This window comes from Bos indicus x Bos taurus, chromosome 3 (assembly GCF_003369695.1).
Source record: "Bos indicus x Bos taurus breed Angus x Brahman F1 hybrid chromosome 3, Bos_hybrid_MaternalHap_v2.0, whole genome shotgun sequence".
Lineage (NCBI taxonomy): Eukaryota > Metazoa > Chordata > Mammalia > Artiodactyla > Bovidae > Bos > Bos indicus x Bos taurus.
Window position 1 is genome coordinate 49931415 of NC_040078.1, and position 22801 is coordinate 49954215.

The 22801-nt window shown below is 45.9% G+C and overlaps 1 protein-coding gene across 2 annotated transcripts in view; it reads left to right on the forward strand.

Moving 5' to 3' along the window:
* The window catches only part of BCAR3 (BCAR3, NSP family adaptor protein), a 152909-nt gene that overhangs the window by 11056 nt on the left and 119052 nt on the right, over positions 1-22801 (forward strand). Inside the window, exons 1-2 of one of the 2 annotated variants that reach the window (XM_027536463.1) lie at positions 14187-14326; positions 22363-22690. In XM_027536463.1, the coding sequence (XP_027392264.1) occupies positions 22374-22690 (317 nt within the window). In that variant the 5' untranslated portion in view covers positions 14187-14326; positions 22363-22373. Of the gene's footprint in view, positions 1-14186; positions 14327-22362; positions 22691-22801 lie in introns of those variants that run through there. The other variant, XM_027536464.1, reaches the window with a different exon arrangement.

Genomic DNA, 22801 nt, shown 5'->3' on the forward strand with positions numbered 1-22801 from the left:
CACCCTCTCCTCCATTCTTTGCGTATCCCGCCCCTGAAACTCCCCAGGGAGCCAGGTGAGCTTGAAGTAGCCAGTAGTGGAAGGAGAGACTTGAACTTTAGAACCCTGTCAAATCTATATTCCTCTAATACTTTCTGGACATGTGACTGTGGGCAACTTAACCTCAATTTCCTCATCTGTAAAGTAGGGTCATAATACTAACTCAGGGCACTGCCATGAGGATCGAATGGGCAAACCACACAGAGATGCCAGTTGTAGGAACTCAAGCAGTGGGCAGGGCTGGCCACCATCAGTCACTATAGATGACACTCTACACTGAGCCCAGAGCAAATGGGAGAGGGCAGTGTGGGACAGGCAAGGGAGCTTGCAGGGGGGTGGGTCGGGGGAGGGTCCCTGGAGTTCCTGTTGAGTAGTTTCTGTCCCTGCTGCTGCTGCTAAGTCGCTTCAGTTGTGTCCGACTCTGTACGACCCCATAGATGGCAGCCCACCAGGCTCCCCCGTCCCTGGGATTCTCCAGGCAAGAACACTGGAGTGTGTTGCCATTTCCTTCTCCAATGCATGAAAGTGAAAAGTGAAAGTGAAGTCGCTCAGTTGTGTCTGACTCTTAGCGACCCCATGGACTGCAGCCCACCAGGTTCCTCCCTCCATGGGATTTTCCAGGCAAGAGTACTGGAGTGGGGTGCCATTGCCTTCTTCGGTTTCTGTCCCTAGTAATTGTCAAATCATTACTGTATAGTCTGTGTTGACAGAAGCATTTTACTTGGTCCTTTATTTTCTCTTTGTGACCAAAGGTGCTAACAGTATATTACTATTTCTTTATAAATTACCTCCAGGTCGGGAACCACCTGACCTGCTGTCCCCAATACTTATGTTCTGTGGGACACTCTCTAAGGTGTTCGTTAGCAGTATACTCTGAACAAAGAAACAGAAGCCGCAAGTCTAATCAGCTGGAGCACATCCCCAAGGAAGGCCAACATGACTCAGTGCAGAGTATGCGAGGATTATTCACTAATTTCCTTCCATGTGGTGCATTTGTCACTGCCTGGTCACACTGTGAGGAAGTGCGCCTGTCACACCCTCCAAGTTCCTGAGCCCTGAGACAGACAGGGTCACATGGCGGGTACACGGGGGCTTGAACTTCCTGGAAATGCTGACAACTGAGATGTCCCACTCCCATTCAGACGGGTCTTTCCAGCGGGAGGAGATTAGGCTGCACATGGTCTTAGCCTGCCTCAGCCTCAAACAGGGAAAAGGAATTGTCCCCAGTTGCCCGGGGATGCCCAGGATGACAGCTGACACCTCTGCTGTGGGAGGTTGCTGAGCCAGGCCTTTGCACGTGTCATCTGGGAGGCTGGTTAGTGCACGGGTTCTGAGCCTGTAGGTCTGGAGTGGAGCCGAGATCAGGATTTCTGACAAGCTCCCAGGAATGGTGAGGCTGCTGCTCCCTGACCACTCAGGGCAGGAAATGCTCAAGGACTCTCCATACACCTGTGACCCGTCTATGTGGTTTCCTGCCATGGTATATTCAAGAGTGCATGGAGGCCCAGACTGTGGACCCCAACTCACTGAAGACTCCCACCCACCCGCATCCTGTGTCTGAAAGTCCGTTGAGAATCCAGCTCACAAATATCTACTGGGCACCTCCTACCAAGTGCTGGGCAATGTGTTCAAGTCTTACCCCATCCCAGAGAGCTTGCTTCTTTCAAGTGTCACACCTCTATCCCCCAGCATTCTCAAGCCATTCAACCCAAACTCATGATGGGAGGTGATGTAGGCAGTGAAGTCAGAGAGTCCAGTCAAGGGCCCTCCACGTCTTAGCCATGTGAACTTGGCTAATTTCTCTGCCTCTGTATTCTCACCTGTGAAATGAGTTTACTAACTTTTTCCTCTCTGTGTTGCTGAAAGGATGGATTGAGATGTGGTAAAGCACTTAGTCTAGTGCTAGGAAACATAGATGTTACCATCAAAATTTTTAAAAATTTATTTTTAATTGAAGGATAATTGCTTTACAATATTGTGTTGGTTTCTGCCATACATCAACATGAGTCAGCCATTGGCATACATATGTCTCCTCCATCTTGAACCTCCCTCCCACCCTATCCCACCCTTCTAGGTTGTCACAGAGCACCGAGTTTGAGCTCCCTGTGTCGTACAGCAAATTCCTGCCTGCTTATCATTGCCGTTTAGGCTCTTTTCTCCCATAGAACATGTGGTGATCTACTCCTCAATGCCGACTCTTATGCTAATTCAAGGGCACTTTGCTGTTGTTCAGTCATTCAGTCCTGTCCTACTCTTTGCAACCCCAGGGACTGCAGCAAACCAGGCTTCCCTGACCTTCACCATCTCCTGGAGCTTGCTCAAAGTCATGTCCATTGAGTCAGTGATGCCTTCCAACCATCTCATCCTCTGTTGTCCCCTTTTTCTCCTGCCCTTAATCTTTCCCAGCATCAGAGTCTTTTCCAATGAGTCAACTCTTCACATGATGTGGCCAAAGTATTGGAGTTTCAGCTTTAGCATCAGTCCTTCCAATGAACACCCAGGACTGATCTCCTTTAGGATGGGCTGGTTGGATCTCCTTGCAGCTCAAGGGACTCTCGAGAGTCTTCTCCAACACCACAGTTCAAAAGCATCAATTCACTGGCGTTCAACCTTCGTTATGGTCCAACTCTTGCATCCATACATGGCTACTGGAAAAACCATAGCTTTAACTAGACAGACCTTTGTTGGCAAAGTAATGTCTCTGCTTCTTAATACACTGTCTAGGCTTGTCATAGCTTTTCTTCCAAGGAGCTTGACTGTGTTCTATTTGGTGACCTCGATACTGTCAACAAGACCATCAAAGGAATTCCAAATGGTCACCACCTAAGATGTGCCCCACACCAACCGAGTGGGGTGGGGAGAGAGGATGTTGGGGAGGGACGGGTTCATATGAGGAGGGAATCAGAGAAAAGAAAAGGACCAGATGTATGACCTTAGCCAATTTTCCAATTTGCTGTCCCAGCTGCTCTGCCTCTGGGGTACAGAGGTACCTCACTACTGATAATGCAGTACCACTGGCTGTAAATAATTTATTTAAAAAATAAACTGATAGACATAAGCTTGTCCTTATCATAACAACACTTTTACACATCCAAGGGATTTTTAAAATTTTTATTGTAATGTTTCATCATGGCGTTTTCCCAGCATACACAAAAGTAGAGACAAAAGCATCACAAACCCCAGCTGTAATATTTATCCACATTTTAGTAACCAAAAGGTGTCTTGAGTGAAAGAGAAAGTTGTGGAATCACACCTTATACCCTGGGCTCAAACACCGTAGGCATTCAAATGGGAGTAAGTTATGCAATGTTAATGTCTAGCTGGAAAAAAGGTTGAGAACTCTTCCTCTTTCTGATCCACTTCCCCAGTTGCTCTCCCTTCTCTCTGGAGACTTGTAATGACCCCGACCTCCCAGGGATTGGTTGAGACTAAAAAATGGGTGGTGGGCTTGGAGCCTCACAAGAGGAGAGAACAGTTCCTCCTTGGCTCCTGCCTGACCTCTGGTGCTTTGGGAAAATAGGGAAGGATCAGGATGAAGCTAGAGGCAGATGCTGAAGCTGAAACTCCAATACTTTGGCCACCTGATGGGAAGAACTGACTCATTTAAAAAGACCTTGATGCTGGGAAAGATTGAAGATGAGAGGAGACGAGGACGACAGAGGATGAGATGGCATCACCGACTCAATGAACATGTGTTTGAGTAAACTCCGGGAGTTGGTGATGGACAGGAAGGCCTGGCATGCTGCAGTCCAAGGGGTCGCAAAGAGTCGGACACGACTGAGCGACTGAACTGAGAGGCAGAGCTGAGAGCCTGATGGCTCAGGGCTGGACTGTGCTCTGGACCCTCAGCCGGCTTCCTGCAGCCACCTGCCTGCAGCCCCCTGCCTCCTCCACAATGGCTTGTGTCCCTTTTGTAGAACGACTGCTGTTCAGATAAGGACCCTAAACAGCAGAGTAAAAGGGGCAGGGTAATCTGCCCCTGGGCTGTGTGGACCGCACCCACAGGGGGTTTGTCACACTTGTCATCCCTGAAGTGTAGGGAGGCCATTTCCCACCCTCAGCAACAGCCGCACTGGAATGGGTGGGGCGTTCCCCCGGTGGTACTGTTCCTCCCAGACTCATCACTTTTCTAGCACATTTCTTCTGAGAAACTGTGATCACCACTTCCCAACAGGGTATCCCCACGGCAACTCAGATGGTTGTTGTTGCTATTGTTGTTGAGTTGGATCCAGCTCATTTTGACCCCAGGGACTGCAGCATGCCGGGTTTCCCTGTCCTTCACTGTCTCCTGGAGTTTACTCAAACTCATGAACATGGAGTCAGTGATGCTATCTAATTCAGGCAGTGGGATCTGTGAAAAGACAGTCGACATGGAATTAGAAAGGCTAAATTTCAGTCCTGGCTCTATTATTTAATTGGCTTGGTGACTTTGGGCAAATTCCTGAACCTTAATACCCTTATTCTAAAAATGGAATGATGACATTTTACCCTAGAATGATTTTGAAACTCACCTAAATACTGTTAATTTTGTTTTCTTAACTGGACTGGCTGTAGGCCAAACTGTGAAGTGTTAATTCAGCACTTTTCAAGTTCTGGGTCTGAGCCCAGCTCCCTGCGTGTTCCCAACTCCTCCTTCTCCACTTACCTCTAAAGCACCAGATGCTGCCAGGCAGCCAATCAAGAAAACAGCCAATTAAATTAACATACAGTAAAGGACTGATCATTTAAGCTTAATAGAGGAAATAGTCTGTGTTTGTCAAGTACTTGCTAAATGCCTGGCACTAAACATATTTTGTGTAGTTCTCAAAGTGGTCTCCTGAGTTATGTGACGATCTCATCTCCATTTTACAAATGGAGAAAATGACCCAGAAGTAAGACACTTGTTAAGAATCACACAGTTAACCAGCAGAAACTGGGATTCAGGTGTGTCTGCCTCTAAAAGCAGTGCTATTTACCTGTTTGTTTATGTCATCTTTTTGAGGCACTATAATCTAGCGATTAAGAGCACGAAGTCTGAGCCAACTGGCGTGGGTTCAAAGCTCAACACCTTTATATATCTCTGGGTGACCCGGGCAAGGACTGAGTCCTTATCTGTAGAAAGGGTTAAGAAAGTGTCCTCTCACAGGATTATTGTAGAATTAAATTGGTGAATATACATAAAGCTGTTAGAACAGTACTTGACACATAGTAGTGTATGTATTAGTTGTTCAGTCCTGTCCAGACTCTTTGCAACCCCATGGACTGTAGCCCACCAGGCTCCTAAATGGAAGTACCTGTCCATGGAATTCTCCAGGCAAGAATATGGAAGTGGTAGCCATTCCCTTCTCCGGGGAATCTTCCTGACCCAAGGATTGAACCTGGGTCTCCTGTATTGCTGGTGGATTCACTGTCTGAGCCACCAGTAGAAATTATTTTTAATTATGAAAGAAATCAGTGCTCATTGGAAAAAATGCAAACAGATTAGGATAGCATAAAGGAAAAAGCAAAGTTCCCTCTCACTTTTCTGTCCATTTAACCCCTCAGTATGATGGGAGGAAATTCCTACATATGTTTTGTACATGTAGACACATAATCGCCACACAAATTCATTATTTTTATATTAATGAGGCAATTTGCTTTTTTCACTTAACATTTCACAGGTATCATTCTGTGTCAGTACCTATAGAATTACCTCATTCTTATCAGCTGCATAGTATGGGCATGCTACAATTTAGGCGTTCCTCTGCAGATAACCATTTTTTTTTTAACTGCACATAATGCTGCTGTGAATATCTTCCTGTGTACAGATGAGTGAGCATTTCTGCAGGACAGATTCCTAGAAGCAGAATCCCTTGGCAAAGTGCACATTTACAGCCTGGGTTCTATTAAGTCATCCATTAAGGATTAACATTGTTTTACAAAAAGAGCATGGCAGAGGTCAGTGCCTAACACAAAGGAATTAGCAACTAATGATAGAGTTTTAAGTGATAAGATTGCTAGGAAGATTTTTTTTTTTTAATAAGATGGCAGATGTGAGTGTCTCAGCCATGTCTCACACACCGTGCTCCTAGGCTGAAGCCCACTCATCTGGAGGGCCAACTTTGCTCTCAAAGGTTGAATGAGGACATCCAAGTAAGTCAGGTTTTCCCATCAGCCTGACTTCTCCTGTGTAGGGGAGCTGGTAGGCGTCATACTCCCTTCATCTCTCTGACTGTCCGGGTTCCTTCTTCTGCACTAGAACACAGCTGGCAGGGCTCACCTCTACTTGCCATTGGGCAGTCTGCAGCCTCTAAACTGAGCCCTTCCTGTTGTAACTCAAGAGGGCAGCCAGGTGGCCATTGCACCAGGTCACACATACGTTTGTTTCCTCTTTCTTTGTTTCCACAGTAAAGCATTTCTTCTTCAAAACTCCTCTCCTTTATTTTCACCAGCATCTGTCCCCCAGTACTTTCCATCTCTCCCTTCTCTGTTTCTCCACAGCACAGGGAACCTCTCTCACAGCCAGTCCTTCTCTCTGTACCTGTCCTGTATTCCCTTCAAGGACAGAAGTTCCGGTTGATGTACTCATCTGCATATCATGCTGGGTTGGTGATGATTTCCATATGGTAGGGCTCAATGAATTGGTCTTCTAAGTGACATTTTCAATAATAAAAATAATACATGCTTACTTAAGAAAAAATGGAAAGCGGGAGCTATGTGTGTGTGTATTCAGTCGCTCAGTTGTGTCTGACTCTGTGACCCCATGGACTGTAGCTCACCAGGCTCCTCTGTCTGTGGGATTTCCCAGGCAAGATTACTGAAGTGGGTTGCATTCCCTTCTCTAGGGGATCTTCCCAACCCAGAAATCAAATCTGCATCTTCTGCATTGCAGGCAAATTCTTTACCATCTGAACCACCAGGGAAGTCTGGAGCTGTGTAAATAAGAACATTAAAATCATCTGGAATTCCATAATTATCCACAGGCATTTTAGATCATTTTCTTCCAAATATTGCCTAAGTTGAGAAGCTAATTAATGCAAAACTTGTCATCAAATTAAGGAAGTCACTGGGGATGAGGGTCCAAGTTCCATGAACTGGTGGTTCAAATATGTGCCTTATATAGAAAATGAGCCTGTGTTATCAAGAACTCCATCTTTTTTTCTCTCATTCCTTCATTCAGTAAGTATTTATTGAGGATCTATTGAACTGTAGTCCTCCTACAGTGACTTTTCTAGCTGATATGACTGGGCATTTATGGCCATCATATAGGCCTCTTGAAAGCTGAGTTGACTTCTCTGCTTGGAAGACTGGGATTCCCATGACACCAGGCCCATGGCTAGCTCTTCATGGGCCAGGAGCCTAGAGGATAAGAATTCTGAAAGTACCATAGCATTTTCTCCTCTGGTCTATGTCAGAGCTGCCCCTTCTTTGGGACAGTGGTTTATAGTATAGTAACCTCAGGGAGAAGACAATGGCAACCCACTCCAGTACTCTTGCCTGGAAAATCCCATGGACGGAGGAGCCTGGTAGGCTGCAGTCCATGGGGTCGCTAAGAGTCGGACACGACTGAGCTACTTCACTTTCACTTTTCACTTTAATGCATTGGAGAAGGAAATGGCAACCCACTCCAGTGTTCTTGCCTGGAGAATCCCAGGGACGGGGGAGCCTGGTGGGCTGCCATCTCAGGGGTCGAACACAGTCGGACACGACTGAAGCGACTTAGCAGCAGCAGCAGCAGCAACCTCAGGGAATTCTCAGTTTCTCTGTCTGTGATTGTTCAAGTTCAGATCTTCTGTATGACCTTCATCAGTGATAGACTAAGCATCTGTTGTTCCTTACTTGTTACCATGTGGAGCTGAGTAAAGCTTAAATTTTAGGAGTTATTCTTCTTTTAAGTGCATTTTGCCCAATGCCTGCTCCAGCTACCTGTTAACTAATGATGTTACAGGGTGAGGCTCAACAAATTACTTTGTGGCAGGTGGTGATCAATGCCTGGGTAAGTGCTCCCTGACAAAGCCTTGTGCATTGCCCGAAGTCATCAACTCCATTTCATTGGTTATGTTGTCCTTTCATATGTCTCTTTGGTTAAAGCAGCCCAGGGTTTTGCTGTCTAAACATTAATGTGGAAGCTGACTGTACACTTAAAGAAGTTTGAATCCTCAAATTGTCTATAGCACAGCCCACATCCATGACATTACATTATTTAGCTTTAGGGAGCTTTATGATGTAATACCAAAGACGAAAGGACGAAGGGTCTAGAGGCCTGGAGCTCATTCATTCATTCAGTAAATATCTCCTGCCTGCCAATTATGGGCTTCCCTAGTGGCTCAGCGGTAAAGAATCTGCCTACAAGACAGGAGACCCAGGTTTGATCCCTGGGTCAGGAAGATCCCCTGGAGAAGGGAATGGCAACCCACTTCAGTATTCTTGCCTGGAGAATTCCATGGACAGAAGAGCCTAGTGGACTACCATCTGTGGGGTCGCAAAGAGTCGGATACAACTAAGCGACTAATACACACAGACAAATTATGTGCTCCAAACTAGGACCAAAGTAAAAGCAAAACCAGGCATAGATCTTAGAGACTATAGAGCAAGAGATGTTAAACAAAAATAAACGTGTAATTATGAACTATGACAAATACTGGGAAGGAAAGAAGACTGTAAGACACACACAATCTAGGAATCTGCCCTGCTTTGGGTTTCAGAGAAGGTTTCTCAGAGAATAGAACATATGAACTGGCTATTTGATTTCATGGGGCCTCAGTCTTCTCATCAGTAACATGGGGATAATACTACCCCCTTTGACTCAGAGACATTGAGGGAAGAATGATGTATGTGAAAGACTGAAAAATGCTCAGTGCCCCTATGAGTAAGCGTGTTGCTCTCCAGTCAGAGGCAGCTGTTCCCTGGCTTCTCTATATCTGTCATCAAGCCAGGCATTACTCAGGCACTCAGCCAGCAGACCTTTGATCATTGTTCTTCACTCTGCCAGGCAGCTGGGGTCGGATAGACCTGGGGTTAGCCTAGGTTCTTCCACTTATATCTAGAGTGAATTTGGGTTAAGTCACTTAACTTCTTCACTTTTCTCATTTGTGAAATAGAGTCAATAATAGTACCAATTCACAGCTTAAATTTTGTAAAGCACTTAGCATAGTTCTTGGGTTGTAGTTACTCCTAAAACAATTGTAGCTACTGTTACTGTCATTGTTATCATTGCTGATTATTAACTCTTGCCAATTATTTATTGGTAATAACTTTGGCCCTTAACTTTCATTTCCACTGTCATCAGCCAGGTCAAAACTCTTGTTGTGTGACAATTGGCTGTTGACATGGACTTCTAATTAGTGTCCCACCTTGGCTCTCACTTCTCTAGTTCATTCCATATGGCTTCTGGAATAAGCTTCCTAAAATAACGTTGCTTTACATATATCAATTTTTTCTTTAATATCATCATTGAAAAAATATTCACAGTTCATACCACAAAGAGCTAATATGGAAGGGTGTCATGTAAAAATAATAAAAAGACCTACAAATGGATAGAAAAATGAAAGTGCAGATTCCAAAAAGGAAAAACAAGTAGCTACTCAACATGAGTACTTATTATGAGACCTGAAAATTTAAATTGCACTAAAATTCACATTTTACTTATCAGATTGGCAAAAATTCAAAAATTAATACCTTCTGAAAAGGATGTGGAGAAATAGACATTTTCTTATTTGCTGGGATGTATAAACTCGTATAATCCCTGTGGAAGGCAACTTGGTATCACTTATCAACATTACAAAAGCACATACCTTTTGACTTGCAATTTTACCTCTGGAAACTTATCTTAGAGATATACATATCGATACTATATATAAACGATTATTCATTGCAGTATTGTTTGTAATAGGAAAGGACTGGAAACAAGCTAAATGTCCATCAATACAGCATTGATTGAATAAAGTATAGTACAATATATCTCTTCAAAGGGATACCATGCACTAGTATGGGGAAATCTGCAAGATATATTAAGTGAAAAAAAAAAGTGTAGAACTATGGATTTAGTATGTTACTTTTTGTGTAGGAGTGAGGAATAATACACACACTTAGAGAAACTGGGTCAGGCACACGTTTTAAAAGCAGTTGTTACCTATGGTGGGAGGGGGACTGGCTGATGGGAGAAAGAGTTAAGAAGGGAACTTTTCACTGCATACCATTTCATGTATATATAATGGTGTGTGTGAGATTACATATATATACACAGATAGATATATGTGTGTGTATATATATAAAATCTGTGTAACAAGAATCATATTACCTAATCAAAAGGTTATATTAAAAATACTCCCATTACTCATTCATTAATGTATTGAGCACCCACTATGTTCTAGGCACTGGAGATACAAATGTGGAAGTAGTTGTGATGTGATGGAAAGACCACTGAACTTGAAGTTAAAATACCTGATTCAAATCCTGACTTTGTTTCTCACTAGCTATGGCTCAGCGCATAGTAGACACACATCAAATGTTTGTTGAATGAATTTATGGTTGAAACTACTTAATCTTTCTGAATCTGTTTCCTTCCATATGGTGGTGGTGGTGGTGGTTTGGCTGCTAAGTCGTGTCCGACTCTTGCGACCCCATGGACTGTAGCCTGCCAGGCTCCTCTGCCCATGGTATTCTCCAGGCAAGAAAATACTGGAGTGGGTTGCCATTGCCTTCTCCATTCCTTCCATATAAATTTTATCTAATGATAGAGATGCCTCCTATGTCACAGAGGTACTATGATCGGATGTGTCATCAGACCTAGTAATAGTTGAAGAGAACCATCATATGCTAGGCACTTTGACATCTATTATTTCCTTGACTCCTAACATTTATTTGCTCATTCACTCCTGAAGAAATAGCGGGTCTGGGAGGAACAGTGACTCGCCTAAGGCCTCTTGGTGTGAGTTGTCTTCTAGTCTTTGTTACTACCTTGTCATGATGCTTCATTAGTAGAATTTTTACCCAGTGTAGGTGCTTAGGGAATTTTGAAAATCAAGAAAAACCAAAGTTTTACCACTGTTCTCAGTGACACTTCAGAGTAGCAGAAAGTCAGTAAATGCATTTCTAATAATTCAGTTTAGAAGTATACCAGCTGGTCTGTTTGACATTCACTGCACCAAATACTTTGGGAAAATCTAACAAAAATTAAAAGTTTATGCTTCTAATGAGGTAGGAAAGATAAAGACTAACCCACAAAAACACCCATAAGGGAAAGATAGAAACTGATTCTTGAAGATGCTGCACTTAGAATTTTGCAGATTCGCCAATGGCTTGTCCTCAAAGGAATGAAAATGATATAAAATATACCAACATGGCACAATTTAAAAAACATTTTTATTGAAAGAAAACATATGGACAGAGCAGTGTACAAATCAATTTTTATAAAATGAGAGATAGTTAATTTTTATTAAATAGGACATGTCTATGCAACCAGCACTTCGATCAAGAGAGGGAATATTACCAGCACCCAGAGCACCTCTGGGTTCCCCTTCTATCACTACACACCCCTCAAGATAACCACTGTCTTCACCCTTAACACCATAGATATATTCTGTTTTTGAAGTTTACATATACCCATTTGTGTCTAGTTTCTTTCACTCAACATCACACACTAAGAGTCACGCATCTTGTTGAGTGTAGACACAGTTCATTCATCCTTATAGGAATCCATAGTTTTTCTTTCTTCTATTAATGGACATTTGAGTTGTTTCTCTTGGGCTCTTATAAAGAGAAATGCTATAAACACTTTTAAACATGTCTTTTGGTGAATAGTGTATGTATCTCTGTTGGGTATATAAGGAAGGAGCTAGGTCAAACACTTATGTAGAAGATAATGCCAAACAGGTCTCTTAAATGTTATACAAAGTTCTCTAATTTTAGGTATTCTGGTGGGTGTGAAGGGAGATCACAGCACAACCTCAAGTTGCATTTCTGAGATGAGCTGAGAACCTTTTCGTATGTTTTTTGACTTTTTGAGAAATAACTGTTTATCCCCGCTTGCAAAATGCCTGTTGAAATATTCTGCTTATTTTCAGCTGGGTTTTTCTGCCTTTTTCTTGCTGATCTGTTAATGTCCTTTATATATCCTATGTAAATCCTTTTTTGGATATGTATGTTGCAATTATCTTTTCTCTGTGGCTTGATTTTTCACTAATGGTGTCTTAGAATAAACAGGAGTTGTTAATATTTAAATTAATTATTTATTTTATTTTTGGTTGCTCTGGGTCTTTGTTGCTGCACGGGATTTCTCTCATTGCAGCGAGCAGGGGCTACTCTCCAGCTGCAGTGCGGGCTTTTCACTGACTGGCTTCTCTTGTTGTGGAGCAAGGGCTCTAGGGCTTATGGGCTTTAGTAGATGGGGCCCTCAAGCTCTAGAACACAAGCTCCGAAATTGTGGCACAAGGGCTTGGTTCCTCCCTGGCATGTGGGATCCTCTAAGGTCAGGGATCCAATCAGTGTATCCTGCATTAGCAGGTGTATTCTTTACCACTGAGCCACCAGGGAAGCCCAGGAGTTCTTAATTTTAACGTTATCTAATGATCAGGTGTTTTTTTCCCCTCCTTATGGCACCCCACTCCAGTACTCTTGCCTGGAAAATCCCATGGATGGAGGAAACTTGGTAGGCTGCAGGCCATAGGGTTGCTAAGACTCGGAAACGACTGAGCTACTTCACTTTCACTTTTCACTTAAATGCATTGGAGAAGGAAATGGCAACCCACTCCAGTGTTCTTGCCTGGAGATCCCAGGGACTGGGGAGCCTGGTGGGCTGCCATCTATGGGGTCGCACAGAGTCGGACATGACTGAAGCGACTTAGCAGTATGGTTAGTACTGTGAGTGTTTAAGAAGTCTTTGCCTACCGTAAGGTCATGAAAAAAATTGTTTTTATATTTACTTTGGATGCTTTTATTGTTTTATCTTTCACAGTTAGATTTAAAATCTGTCTGGAATTGATTTTTTGGTACAGAATAAGGAAGGAGAAGGCAATGGCAACCCACTCCAGTATTCTTGCCTGGAGAATCCCATGGGCAGAGGAGCCTGGCAGGCTACAGTCCACGGGATGGCAAGAGTCGGACACGACTTAGTGACTAAACCACCACCACCACCAAGGTAGAGGTCAAGATTCTTCTTTTTTTCTCCATGTGGCTTTTCAGTTGATCAAGCACCATTTACTGAAAAGACCACCCTTTCCTCAGTGCATCACATCAGCATCTTCTATGTAAATCAAGTGACCTTATAATGTAGACCTGTTTATGGACTCGATTCTATTGTCTATCCTTGCGGCTGCTGCTGCTGCTGCTAAGTCGCTTCAGTGCTGTCCGACTGTGCGACCCCAAAGATGGCAGCCCACCAAGCTCCGCCTTCCCTGGGATTCTTCAGGCAAAAACGCTGGAGTGGGTTGCCATTTCCTTCTCCAATGCAGGAAAGTGAAAAGTGAAAGTGAAGTCTTCGTGACCCATGGACTGCAGCCTACCAGGCTCCTCCGTCCACGGGATTTCAAGAGTACTGGAGTGGGGTGCCATTGCCTTCTCCGTCTATCCTTTGCTACCAATGACTATGTCTATAGCTTTATAACAGGTCTTGATAACTGGTAGTCCTCCACTAGGCTCTAATTTTTTACCCTCCCAAGCCATCTAATACCAGAGTGCAGCTTCCACTTCCCACTTGGCTGTTAATATCTTCAGATGAGTGTAATTGATTTGCTTGTTCCAAGGGCTTGGTCATTTGTGGTTACCTGGGTCTTTATCCCATCAAAACCCCTTTAAACAAAGCCAGCCAGGTGTCGGCAGACAAGCAAATCAGATCTGTTGGGTAATTAAATTACGCGGGGAGGGGAGAGGTGGATAAAGTGAGGTTGTCTCCCCTGGGGGTAGAGTGACAAGGTGATCGATCTACATACACCTGAGGACTGGCTTCTCAGGAGGTACGAGGAGAGCCAAACTAAAATCCGGGTAGAGGAGGGCTACGCGAGGTCAGCGCATGTAAATGTCGCGGGGGGTTCCGCAAGGCTGTGCGAATAGGCTCGCTGGGGTGGGGCCGAGAAGCCGCAAATCACCAGTTGAGGGCCGAGTGCGCGTCGCCGGCTCAGAGGCGCGCCTGCTGCTGCCTGGGCCCGGGCGGGGGCCGGGGAGGGAACCGGAGCCCCAGCCGCCCGGCACACAGGAGAGACGCGCGCCGGCTTCCCGGTGGGAGCGCTCCACCGATTATGAGCCGCTCCTGCTCCGGGAACAGCCGTGGCGCGGGGCAGACCGTGCGGCTCCTCTGAGCCCCAGCCCGAGAACCCGGGCCCCGCGCTGGGAGGTGAGTCTCCGCCGCGTGTCCCGCGGGGGTGCGGCTTCTCCCGGGGCGCTTCGGCCTCCCCCTTCCCTTGGAGGACGGACTGGGAACTTTGTTGGCGAAAGTTAGGCTTTGGGGAAAGTAGAGCCAGCGACCCCCTACCGCTCCCCCAGCCGAGTTGGCGACTGGGGGCTGGAGTGGCAGAACTGGGGACGGGGTTGCGCCCGTAAGGGGCCTCTGAACCGGGTGGGATTCCCCACACGGGGCCTGCGGCGGGAGGCGACGTGCTGCGAGCATCTCTGCTCTTTGCGTCTTCCCGGGTGCTGGCTTCTTCGACCCCCTGAGCGTCCGGCCGCGCCTCCCGGTCCCCTCCCTCCGGTCCCCTCCCTCCGGCCGCAGAAGCCGGAGCCGGTCGCGGGATGCGAGGTCCAGGGAGGTGGGGGTAGGGGCTGCTCCGCTGGAAGCCCTGGGCTTGGAGGAGGCGAGTTTCTCCACTAATCTCTTGGAAAGTCTGCAAAGCAGGCGAAGGCGCCCGCCCCGTAACTGTTGACAACAGCTCCCTCCCTCTCTCCCTTTGTTGAAAAAGAATGAATAGTTGGTTGTGTTGCTCCCTCTTCGTCGGAGAAGGGAGGGAAGGGGAGGTGAAGGCAGGGAAAGGAGGGACGGTGGGCGCAACGCAAAGTGGGTTCCGGTCTCAGCCGGTCTTTCCTTACCCGCTAAGGCTGCCTCCACCTTAAAAGTTTGATCAGGTGTACACAGTCGTGGGAAGTTCAGTGGGCTCCAAAGCAGCTGTCGAGGCGGTGTGTTTCGTGGAGGAACCCAGAGGGTCGTGCCTAGGCTTGGGTGGTGGTGATGTAAAACTGGTTTTGGTTTTAACTCGCTTGAAGCAGGGTGAGGAGGTAAAAGATTATTCTCCTAACCTCGTTTATCTTTCACCTGAAGCTATTAGCTGAGATAGAAAGTAGAGCCGTGCGTTCAGCCATGCATTTTAAACCTTGACTCTTATCTACCAAGGCTACACAGATCTTTCCAAGGAAGACACATTGGCGGAGGGAAGGTCAGTTTGAGAACGGATAATCTCCCTGCTTGTTGCCAAGGAGTGAAACGAGATCCGGGAGGAAGGGGGAGAGGTCGGTTCAAAAAGTCACAAGTGGGAAGGGGCTGCTCCGTTAATACCGGGAAAGCCACAGGCCAAGCAGTTATACGTGAGTGTACAAGGGGACATATGAAATGTAGCTGTAAACAACTTGCCACACTAACGGCTCTCTCACGCCCCGACTCCAACTTTCCCTGAGAAGCCTGACATTTCCAGAATGACTAACAGGAGATCTCAATCTCCTATTCATATAGAAAGGACTGCTTGTCGAATGGATGCTAATCTTAAGACCTTTATCATGTAGATCCTGTGCTGTGTTGCTTGCAATTCAATCCATGGAAGAATTATTCATACTTCAATCATTTGGCTAGACTTCATAATGTACTTCAAAATAAAGGGATGGATACTCAATTCCTACACCCAAGCAGAGCTTCATTCTGAGTGGATAAGCCAGCTTTATATGTGTGGTTTGCCATCTCCTCTTCCTATCTGCCTCTGCAGAGAAGATATACCACTACAGATCTGGATTGTAACTTCTCTGTTGTGGTCATAACAGGGCAGCGGAGGGGGTTACATTTCCAGAGTTTAAAATACAACAGAAAGCTCCTAAAGCCCACATCCCATGACCGTCTATGAATTTAACTTGAAAATATCTCATTTCAGAAGTAAGATTGAAAAATACAAACAAATAGACTGCTTATCTCTGCCTCAACTTGCGTGCGATTGTCAGTTTCCTTGAGACTATAAAGGAAGGGAGTCAAGCCTGTTGTTCACAAGCATTTTCGAGCATAGCCGCTGACCAGGGTCAAGAAGGCAGCACATAGGTTGGGAGTACGTCAGGCTCTCTCTCATCTCTACTGAGATTTCAGCTCTTTGAACGTACACGTGGGTCTCATATTTTCCTATCAAGATGTAGAGTCTTTGACCTTTGTGTATATTTCAAGATCTGGCTTTAGACAGAGTCAGGACGCTGTGTCTGATTACCTGCACAGGTGAAGTCAGATGGCCAAAGTCTCACCTGGGCTTTTATTTTAAAGACTGAATGTGGGCTCACTTCATGTGCTTGTGTATCTGTGCCCTTGTCATACTTGATTGGGTGTCATTACATCTTTTGTTCTTGGTTTAAACATCTCCCTCTTCATCCTTCCTGGCTGCAGTCTTCTCCAGAAACAGTGACTTCGTTTGTGAGCTCTCACTGTGATGGGGATGCAATGACAAGCAAGACAGACATGGTCTCTGCCCTGCTTAGGGAGACATGGTATTTTTGGAATGCTTGCTGTATGTCAAGGGCTTTCCATACACAATTGCATTTACTTTTCACAACAACTCCATGAAGTAGATGTTGTTAACCCATTTTTACAAGTGAGAAACTGTCAGAGAGGTTGTCACTTGTCCCAGGCCACACAGTAAGTCAGTGGCAGAGTAGGGATTTGAACCTGTGAGTGTCTTACTTCAAAGCCTAGGTTCTGAGTCACACCATGTTTGATTTTCAAAAATTAAATAGTACATAATGGCTAGGAACATCAAGACAGAAGCATCTCCAAGTGGAGAAAACTTGGGAGCCAGAAACTGGAGACTTGAATTTAGTCTCCACCATGCTCTTCCAACCCATGTGTTCCCATCTCAAGACCCTCCCATTTGCAGAATCCCCTGCCTGGAACTGAAGGGAGTTGAATCTTTTCTTGACTGGTTCCTTCTCTCTTTTCAGGTCTCATGTCATGGTTCCCTCTTCAGAGAGCTCTTCTCAGAACACCCTTTCATGTTCTTTAGGGCAGTTATGACTGGGATATTCCCTAATTTGTTTTTTTTTAATCTGTGTTGATTGGACTTCCCCATCGCAGTGTAGGCTCCATGAGAAGGAGGAGCTTATCTATTCTGTTATAGCCTCAGCTCTGGTACATTGTAAACCCTCAGAGAATATATATTGAGTGAATGAACATGTATTTTCCTTATCTGGAAAAGGGAAGGGGCTTGATCATCTGAGATCCCATCTACATATCATGTGCTGAGATTCTGCTAGTGGTCAGCTGTGGTAGGTGGCTTCTCTGGCAGAATGGAAAGTACGTACCTTGAACCTAGATTCCATCACTTCACCTCTGGATTTCCCCCAGGTTCCTGGAGTCTGGAAAAAATAAAAATAAATAAAAAGTAGGAAACAGAGCAACCCACAGACTGCAAATGAGTTTCTTCCACCTGTAGGTCTCCCTTCCACTCCCCACCCCACTTTAGTTTGTTGCTGCTGTTTGTTTTTATAAAGTTGGGTCTCTGGCCAGGGCACACCTCCCTCACCGTTGGATTGACTCAAGCTTGACATTGGACCCAGGCTGGAACCAGTCTTTCGCAGTGACTAGTCACGGGATGAGGCTATATTTTAATGGGGAAGAGTCCCAAGTTAGAGGCAGCAGGTTGTTGAGGAGAGCCTGGCCTGTGTATTTCCAATTTATCTGCAGCTGAGAAATTTAACTGTAACACGGGAAACTTCAACTAGGATGATCTTCATCCTCCCATTATTAAACTCTGCTTCACAGCCTTTGGGTCAGCACTCCTTCCTCAGGGAAGCCTTTCCTGGCTGCTAGATTCATCTAGACCCCAGTTTCCACTCTGCGTGCCCCCGTAGCCTGGGGACTCACCAATACGTAAAGTCATTACTTATTGTCTGCTTCCTCCATAGGATAGGAACCTCTGGAGGACAGCTGTTTGACACCATCCCCAACACCCACACAGTGCCCACCACATAGGAGGCCCTTGTTAGATGTGTGTTGGATAGAAGAATTAGTGGATGCTCCTGTTGACTGACTGTTCCTCTTTGTCATTCTTTTCTGTTACCCAGAAAGTAATCTGAGTGTCAGTTGTTCTGTACCAAAGAAACCCACTTACCTGGTGGTTCTCAAACCTGGCTCCACATTGAACAATATTGCAAGGATTTTAAGACTGATGCCAGGGTTCTATTCACCGAGATTGTGACTTGATTGGTTTGGTTCATGGCTTGGGTGTCAGAATTTTCGAAGCTTCTCCGAGGACTCTTAATGTGCATCCAGGTTGAGAGCCTCTGCTTTTCCAGAACTCATTCCTGGCGTTGGCCCTTATAGGTTTGAAGCAGTCCAGGTGAGAGAGGGCAGGGATATAATTCATGGAATATTGCATGGTTCCTGACAGTTTAAGAGGTACTTTCACATCTGTTATCACATCTGATAATAACAAGCTGACGGATCTACTCTCTGGTTTAAATACTCCCTTTATGTTGATGACTCTTAAAAATCTACATTCTGTACTGGCCTCTAACTGAACATACGAGTATCTAGACTGCAAGACAGAACTGTCCTGGTACCTCACACTCAACAGCGCCAGTGGTGAGCTTGTTACCTGCCGTCCTGAGAGGGTCACCCCTTGTGCTACTGAGTGATACAGCACAGCACCATCCTCCCAAGGCTGTGGCCTCCTTCATCCCATACAAGAGGCCTTGAGCTCTTAGCCCCTCGCTCTGCCCTTCCTTTCCCTTCCCGTGGCCACTGTCCCAGGTCGGAGTCCATCATTCCTTGCTGGCTTGTTGCTGGTGTCTGACTGACCTCCCCTTCTGTCCCCTCCAGAATCACCAGAGCTCCCTACCCAGGCACAGACTGGATTCCATCCCTCTCCTCCTGAGTTTCCCTAGCACTGACAGTCAAGTTCAAACACCTCAACACACCCTTTAAGACTTTGTGATCTGGTCCTAAGCTGTGCTTCTTCCAGGAAGTACTTCTCAGCTTCACTCGAGCTGCTGTGCACAACTTAGGTTCCTGAGCCTGTGCAGGTACTTCCCGCCTTTATGCATCTGCTGTTACCACATCATCTTAGAAGGCTTTTCCCTACAGTTTCCAGCCTTTCAAAATCTTCATCTCCAGTGATGCCCTCTCTGAGATCCTCCTTGAGCCCTTTTATCAAAATTAATTGTTCTTCCCTCCAGCATCTTAAGGGTCCCATCAATGAGTTACATTACAGTTGACCTTGAACAGCACAGGTTTGAACTGCATTTGTCATTTTGTTGTTGTTTAGTCCTTCAGTCGTGTCTGACTCTTTGCAACCCTGTGAACTGTAGCCCACCAGGCTCCTTGGGATTTCCCAGGCAAGAATACTGGAATGGGTTGCCATTTCCTTCTCCAGGGTATCTTCCTGACCCGGGGATCAAACCAATCTCCTGCATTGCAGGTGGATTCTTTAGCCACTGAGCCACCCAGAGTGGGGGTGGGGGTGGCACGTAGAATTGCATAGGTGCACTTATACACAGATATTTTTCAGTAGTAAATACTACAGTCCATGGTCAGTTGAATTTGTAGATGTGGGGGAACTGTGGATACAGAGGGCTGTCTATAAATTACATGCAGATGAACCCTGAGTTGTTCAAATGTCAACTGTATTCTCTTTGAATTCACAGTTAGGGATTGAGGTTTATGCTCTTTGTTTCTCTGAGTATCTTATCTGGAGTGGGCACTTAAATGTTTGTTGAGTTGGAAGTAGGAAAAGCAGGTGTTAACATCCCTCGAGAATACACTGAGGTGTGGATAACTTGCCGAAGGGCATTCTAAAGCACTTTGGCTCAGACTTGAAATAGATAGATCTTGGATAAGCAGAGAGGAAACAGGCTGCTGGAGACGCTGGAGCCAGTGTAACTCTTGTCTGTCATCCTAGCCTGGAGATAGACGTGATCAACACTAGGGGCCTTTGCAAGCGGAGAGATTCTGTGCAATGGGGGTGGGGCTTTGGGTCTCCCCACCAGGTTCTTGGGACTGCTCCAAGCCTGTGGAGAAGAAAGGTGCTGATAACTCGGGCAGGTGAGAGTTCATGGCTGTGAGTGTGTATGGGTGGGATGAGGGACTCCTAGTCGGCTTACGTCATCTGTGTTCAGGAGAGGGCTGAGGAGTTTCTTTTTTAATAATGATGATCAACATGGAACAAGTGCTGACGGTGTGCCAGGTACTGGCCAGACCCGGGAGGGGCCCCCGCGGGGACTGACAGTCCGTTGTCTGCACCCACCGGGAGCCAGCCTTCTGTGTGGTCCCAGTTCAGCATGGAGCAGACAGGCCTCAGAACTACCAGATCTGGCAGGGTTCAGATTATATGCCTTAAATGAAGGGCCTCCTTCCACCCAGCGCTTCAGTGTCTCTCTCTGTCACGTGTGGGAACAGTGGACTGAGTGTGTGTGTGTGTTGGTGTGTGTGTGTTTGTCACTTGTTTCCTCTGTGCACTCTGCTGACTGCTCTGGGTCCACCTCTTATTTTACCAGATTCTGTTCTTCTTGATTGTCACCAAGCCAAGTCCCAGGTCCCCAGGTCCTTTGTGGAACTGTCTGCAGTGGTGCTAGAGAGTGATGATTTTCACTCAGCACCACTCCCTTTGCAGGGGAGACGGTGGTCTGTGAAGAATGGGGATTGCACGGCCTGAGAACAGACTGCAGAGTGAAGAGGCGTGTTCCTCACCAGGCTCAGGGAAGGCCAGGGCGTGGGGCTTAGCTGTGCAGCTGTGATCTCTGGATCAGTCTAATACCGTGACTAGTGGTACAGATTCTGTAACCTTCTGTTTCCTGGGACTAGCCCTAATTTTTATTCAAGCTTGTGTTTCTCCTTCTCTGTTTATTCGCCTTTATAATTTTATTTATTTGGCTGTGCTGGGTCTTCCCTGTTGCACAGGCTTTTCTCTAATTGTGGTGCCTGGGCTTCTCGTTGTGGTGGCTTCTCTCGCTGTGGGGCACAGGCTCTAGAACACAGGCTCAATAGTTGTGGCACACAGGCTTAGTCACTCTGTGGCATGTGGGATCATCCTGGATCAGGGATCGAACCCATGTCTCCTGCGTTGGCAGGTGGATTCTTTACCACTGAGCCACCAGGGAAGCCCTATATTGGCCTTTAAAATATCATTTAACTTGGCTTAGATCAAAACCATAGTGGTTATTTAGAGGATAGAGGTGCTAACCCTGCTCAGGGTGAACTCTGCTAGTGGTGATAGCTGGGAACAACTGCTAAGGCTGCTTTCACACACAGAGTTTTTCATTTCTTCCCTTGTGGCTCTCGACCATTTTTTTTCTCTTTTTTACCTTTCCCACTCTCCTGACTCCACTGGCACCTATGCACATTGCTTAACCCTGTTGGTGATAGGCGGGTTCCTGACCCCTCGGGGGGACGATTGGAGCTCCTACCTCATGGCTTTCCTCTCCAGCTGAGCCCACTAATGTGTGGAGGAGTGGCCCACCTCCTGAACCCTGACCATCTTCGTTAATTAGCGTACATTGATTTATTTACAAGCACCAGGTCTTCACCAGAAGGAATCTGTCCTCTCTGGGTAGCACAACTGAGGAGCTGGGTTGAAGGCGTTCTAGCAGCTAAGGAATTCCAGCCATCTTCACCTGTTCTTATTGCTTATAGGGTGGTGGGAATGCATGAGCTCATTATCTTTCCTCAGTATTCTTTTTTGTTAGTCATGCTTTTGCCTCAGCTTCAGTAATCTGAAGTAATAAACTGGCTCGTGTGTCTCTAAAGGCTCTGAAATGTATTTGCCCTATTCCATTTGGCTCAGTCAGTAAAGAATTGGCCTGCAATGTAGGAGACCCCCAGGTTCGGTTCCTGGATCAGGAAGATCCTCTGGAGAAGGGAATGGCAACCCACTTCAGTATTCTTGCCTGGAGAATTCCATGGACAGAGGAGCCTGGTGGGCTACAGTCCACTGGATCGCAAAGAGCTGGACACGACTGAGAGACTAACACACACACACATTGGTGGACCTGCTGCCAAACCAGGAGCATTCTTCTATAGGATGAAGAAGGGGATAAATAAACTTCCCATCATAGTAAATTTCACAAGTGATGTTTATCCTTTAACACTTCGTGAGCATTTTCTTTTGTTACATGATCTATTTCCATTTCCTTTTGTAAGGAGGAAGTCAGTTCTCATGGTTTTCTTAGATTTATGGCTTCACTCTCTTCTTTTCCCCTTAGACTTGAGGATCATGGCTGCGGGAAAGTTTGCAAGTCTTCCCAGAAACATGCCAGTGAATCACCAGTTCCCCCTCGCCTCGTCCATGGACCTTCTGAGCAGCAAGTCCCCTCTCGTTGAGCGTCGTGCAGATGCCTATCAAGACGTGTCTATACATGGCACCCTTCCCCGGAAGAAGAAAGGCCCTCCTCCCATCAGGTCCTGTGATAACTTCAGTCATGTGGGGACCCTCCCCCATTCCAGATCCCCACGGCACCACTCACCTCTGATCCAGGATGTCATCCAGGAGCAGCCCCTGCAAGACTGGAAAGGCGAAGCCTTCACCTTCAGGTAGCTTCTTTAATTTCACAAATGAAAATGATTTGTTTTAAAGGACTTTTTAAAAAAAAAAAGTGTTTTTAGGAAAAATATCAAACATGCACAAAGTCGAACAGATAGTTT